At 37.4% G+C, this 4,726-nt stretch overlaps 1 protein-coding gene across 1 annotated transcript in view; it reads right to left on the reverse strand.

Moving 5' to 3' along the window:
- Positions 1–2,480: 2,480 nt before the first annotated feature.
- The window catches only part of LOC110420915 (ABC transporter G family member 34-like), an 8,115-nt gene continuing 5,869 nt past the window's right edge, over positions 2,481–4,726 (reverse strand). Inside the window, exons 14-20 of the mRNA XM_021434322.2 lie at positions 4,571–4,726; positions 4,376–4,459; positions 4,151–4,284; positions 3,837–4,064; positions 3,509–3,680; positions 3,124–3,378; positions 2,481–3,001 (exon numbers count right to left, since the gene is read on the reverse strand). The exon at positions 4,571–4,726 is cut by the window's right edge and continues 135 nt beyond it. Coding sequence (XP_021289997.1) covers positions 2,732–3,001; positions 3,124–3,378; positions 3,509–3,680; positions 3,837–4,064; positions 4,151–4,284; positions 4,376–4,459; positions 4,571–4,726 — 1,299 coding nt within the window. The 3' untranslated portion in view covers positions 2,481–2,731. The remainder of the gene's footprint in view (positions 3,002–3,123; positions 3,379–3,508; positions 3,681–3,836; positions 4,065–4,150; positions 4,285–4,375; positions 4,460–4,570) is intronic.

Genomic DNA, 4,726 nt, shown 5'->3' on the forward strand with positions numbered 1-4,726 from the left:
TTCACCCATTTTTTCTCCTACTCTTTCACCCAAGATCTACCTCTCTTCACTCACCCAATCGGCAGCACTAACAAAAGCTCCCTACCCTCAAACGGGCAGCACCTCACAAGTCTTTCTACCATCCAACCGGCAGGACCTAAGGCAAGCTTTCTTACCCTCCAACTGGCGACACCTAACCAAAGTACTCTACCATCCAACCGGTGGCACCTCCCAAGCTACTCCACCCTTTAAAAAAACCTTCAGATGTACTCACCGTGAGAGAAGAAAAAGAAGTCCCATTTCCCTTCGGCTACTTCCTATTTTTGGTAGCTTTTCATCATTGTTTTTTGCTATTTGGTTGTTGGTTGCTAGTTGCTAGGTTTTTTCAAAATTTTCTTTCCAAGTTTTTGCTGCTACTATAGTGGGGTTCTTATACCTATTTTCAGTCCTAAGGGTGCAGTGTGAGCGCCTTTGCCAGACGTGAAAAAATTGCATCCAGCAAGGTGCTCTTGTGCCTAGCAGCGTGCGGATGCACTGTGCCACTCACTGACTGGCCTTTTCTTTCTTTTTTATTTTATTTTATTACTATTATTATTTTGTCCTTATTCTGACCATGCTATATCACATACTCTTACCATGCCGTGTCGCATTTCGCATATTCTATGTCCTGTCACATAATCTTACCATATTGTGTCACATATTCCCTCCATGGCATGTCACATATATTTCAATCTGCCATTTCACATATTCTCACAATACGTGTCACATATTCCTTGTATGGTGTATCACATATTCTAACCCTACCGTGTCACATATTCTAACCATGCCATCTCATATACTCTCACTATGCTACCATCTCACATATTCTCACCATGCTGCGTCACATGTTCTCGCTATGCCGTTTCACATATTCCCATCTTTTCCATGTCACATATTCTTACCATGCCGTTTCACATATTCCTTTCATGGCATGTCACATATTCTCATCATGTTGTGTTACATATTCTCACCCTTGTCATGTCACATATTCTCACCCTTGTCATGTCACATATTCTCACCATGTCGTCTCGCATACTCTTACCATGTCGTCTCATATACTTTCATCATGCTATGTCACATATTCTTACCATGTCATGTCACATATTCCCTCTATGTCGTATCACATATTCTCACTATGTTGTGTTACATATTACTTTCATGGCATGTCACATATTCCCTCTAAAGCGTGTCACATAAACCCTAAACCTTATTGTGTCACATATTCTCACCATGTCGTATTACATATTCCATTTATGTGGTCTCACATTTTCCCTCCATGTTGTGTTACATATTCTCACACCGCCATGTCACATATTCTCACCATGGCGTATCACATATTCTTAATATGTCATGTCACATTTTCCCTCCATATTGTCTCACATATTCTCACCATGTTGTGTCAGATATATTTCTTACACGCCATGCGTAACAAATGATAAATGGCCTGCTGTAGCATGACCAGTTCATGCTTTGGTTTCATATCTTCCTCTTTTCGATTCACCATAATATCAGAGATTTTTGGTTTCATATCATCCTCGACGCTTTGGATTTATCAATGACCAATTCCTCCTTTCGTTTAATATCAACCTTCTCGTACTGTTTGAAACTCATTTTTAATGGAATACAGTAATGCACATTTAACAATAAAAGACTAAACCACATTCTTAATCAATATAGCATTCAAATCATTAAACCCACGAAAAATTGACATTCACTCATTGACTTACCTTGTAATAATTATAAACTTATTCAAATGTTTTCCTATCCTTGACCTTGAATCAAAAGATCATTTAATAGACCTACCATGTGATATGCACGACCTTTATGTTTATGGCAATATCTGAAATAATAGAAAAATCATCTCCTACAACACAAGAATGTTTTGCACAAGCTTCTTGGAAAAAAAATAGATGTTTTGTACAAAATTAAAGGAAATAAATTTTGTACAAATTTATTTCTTCAATATGCACATGAATAAGAGTGTGCATCAATGAAGAGGTCTCATTAAAAGCATTTTTCTCCTAAAATCTCATCTTTTGGTTAAAAATAATTAAATTATCCAAATAAATTTATCGTTTTTGATAAATTGCTTAAGTTTTTTTTTTGTTGGATCATAGATGTCAACTTCGTTGTGTTTGTTAATAGATTCTCCTACTAGTGACAGAAAGACGGGAAAAGAAAATAGATCACGTGATAAAATTGCTAGAGATATATCCATTCATGATTGTTAGTGAATGGAGTCATGAAATCTTTGCCAGGTTTAGATAAACAGATGGAATGAACAAGACTGCTAAGGTATCGTGGTAAAACGCGAGAAGAAAAATGTAAGGTCAGTAACAAAAACAATGTTGGATGAAGTTATTTCAAGATCCCGGATCTAATATGGTGGCAAATTCTTGAAGAATGGGTAAGTTGCATTCAATTTTGAGGGTGTATAATTTATATAATATATATATGAAAAATGGTACAAAAATTCTGTTTATAACAAATTCAATTCTACAACACTTTGACATCTCTTGAATAGCAGCACAATGGCGCGGCCTTTATGGAAAGCTAGGAGAAAAGAATATAAATACACAATGTGAAAATGAACAAATATATATATGAAACAAAAAGAAAGATGTATCACCTTTTGTTTTTCGAATACCTCGACTATACTTACATGTTGGTTTTCTAACATTTAGGTATAATCTAAAACTGACATGCAAGCTGGTTATCTCCTTTGGAAGTTGAGGAACTTGATACCATAGGCAAATACGAAGAAGAAGAGGAGACACCAGCCAATATGAGCCGCGGCAACAACTGGTAGGAAGTCATATTCAAAGCCCAGAGTACGTTTAAGGAAGTCCTTGATTGATATATCACCTTGTCCAGGGACCTCAACAAGACCATTCTTGTCACCCACTTGAGAAGTCACAAGCCCATATAGTGTCCAAGCCACAGGAGAAGCCCAGTAGTACCACCTCCACCATATAGGGATTTGCTGCGATGGGTGAATAAAGCAAAGTTTAATCTCTTTTTTTCTTAAAAAAAATTTTCAAGTGGATTAGATTAGCCAAATAATTAGGTAATTAGAAAGAGTAGTTAAACTTTAAGATGGCTTACCGTCCTAGGAATGAGAAAACCAGAGAACAAGTTCCAAAAACTAAGGAAGAAGGACATGACAATTGCAGCAATTTGATGGCCCGGTGTTAGGGCAACAACCATCATCCCGTACAGAGTGAAATAGACGAAGCATGTTAATATGTAATAGTAGAACCATAAGAATTTTCCAACCTTCCACTCAAATCCGATCATCGTGTAAAGAAGTAAAGTATAAATGAATGTTTGAATTGCAGTATAAATTGTCTCTATGGCCACCTGAAGAACAAAGAATAGTTCTGACTTAGTCGAGCATTCAGTAGCAAGTTTGGGAACAATTAAGATCCATTGAAGAGAAATGGGAAGAGGAAACCCAATCATGTTCTTTTGAACAAGTTAAAATTTGTACCTGAGCAAATGCATAAGGCAACTCAGAATACATCCCGGCTGCTCTTTCACGGTAGAAGACTGTCCTCTCTATTGCAACAACAGATTGCACAGCAGAAGCATTGGTTGCTCCAAGGAAAAGTACAGCAGAATACATTGCTCCAAGAAGATTCATCAGATCTTGTTGTTTTGTTCTGGTGACCAAAATATTTTTGGTTAGTGCCAAATTTTTGCTCAATAACAAAAGTTACATGTATCCAGGTTCAGAAGACACATTGTTTCATAATAATAATATTAAAAGGTACCTATTGTATTTAATAAAAAATAAAAAAGGAAAATTCAAGACTTACGTTTGTTCTCCTTTGTTCCAGAAGATAAGACCAAATAAGATGCCGATAATTATCGTCATGAAGAACCTGATGGCATTGTACTGAGGGTGCCTCCAGTAAGACCAATGTTGTTTCCAGAAGCAGGCCTTACACTGAGTAAGGAATGGCTGGGAATATTTGGTTGGGAAGAAGAGATCCTTGGAGCCTGGAGCTGGCGTGCTCAGGTCTTTGATAAGTTCTTGATTCCTCCTGAAAGTCACGCAAAGAAATTGAGTACAATATAGTTGAGGGAAAAAATTTTACTGCCTAGACCGTGGCATTGCAGTTAAACTTACCGATGAAGTGAAGAATTGGCGTAAATATCTGCAAAATCTACATTCAATTGAGTCTCAACTGGTGGAGCGCTGACCTCAAGCATCCATGTAGCCGGATTATATCCATCCCTGATCTTTGGAACCCCTTGTACAGCCTATAGTAAAAGATGCAATTTAGTACTTTTAAAGGGAATATTTAGCTAGTCTAATTGGGATGCACGGGGACCAACATATAGAAATTCTCACCTCAAAATATTCTATAAGCTTGTGAGAGTGGCGACCAAGAGGTCCAGCATAAATAACTTGCCCTCCTCTTTTCATCAACAGTAACTGCAACAAGCACAATACCAATTTGAATGCAGGTAATATAAATTAGCAAAAAAGAATAACAAAGAGGAGTGGCAAAACTCTTTAAAAGGAATCTAGCAGAATAAGTTTTACCTCATCAAAAGCTTCAAAGATGTCAATGCTAGGCTGGTGGATTGTGCACACAACAGTTCTCCCTGTGTCCACAGTGTTTCTAACTGTACGCATAACAATTGCAGCAGCTCTGGCATCAAGTCCAGAAGTCGGCTCATCCATAAAGATGATAGAGGG

The sequence above is a fragment of the Theobroma umbraticum genome, unplaced genomic scaffold (assembly GCF_002168275.2).
Source record: "Theobroma umbraticum cultivar Fairchild unplaced genomic scaffold, ASM216827v3 scaffold_86.0, whole genome shotgun sequence".
In the NCBI taxonomy this organism is placed as follows: domain Eukaryota; kingdom Viridiplantae; phylum Streptophyta; class Magnoliopsida; order Malvales; family Malvaceae; genus Theobroma; species Theobroma umbraticum.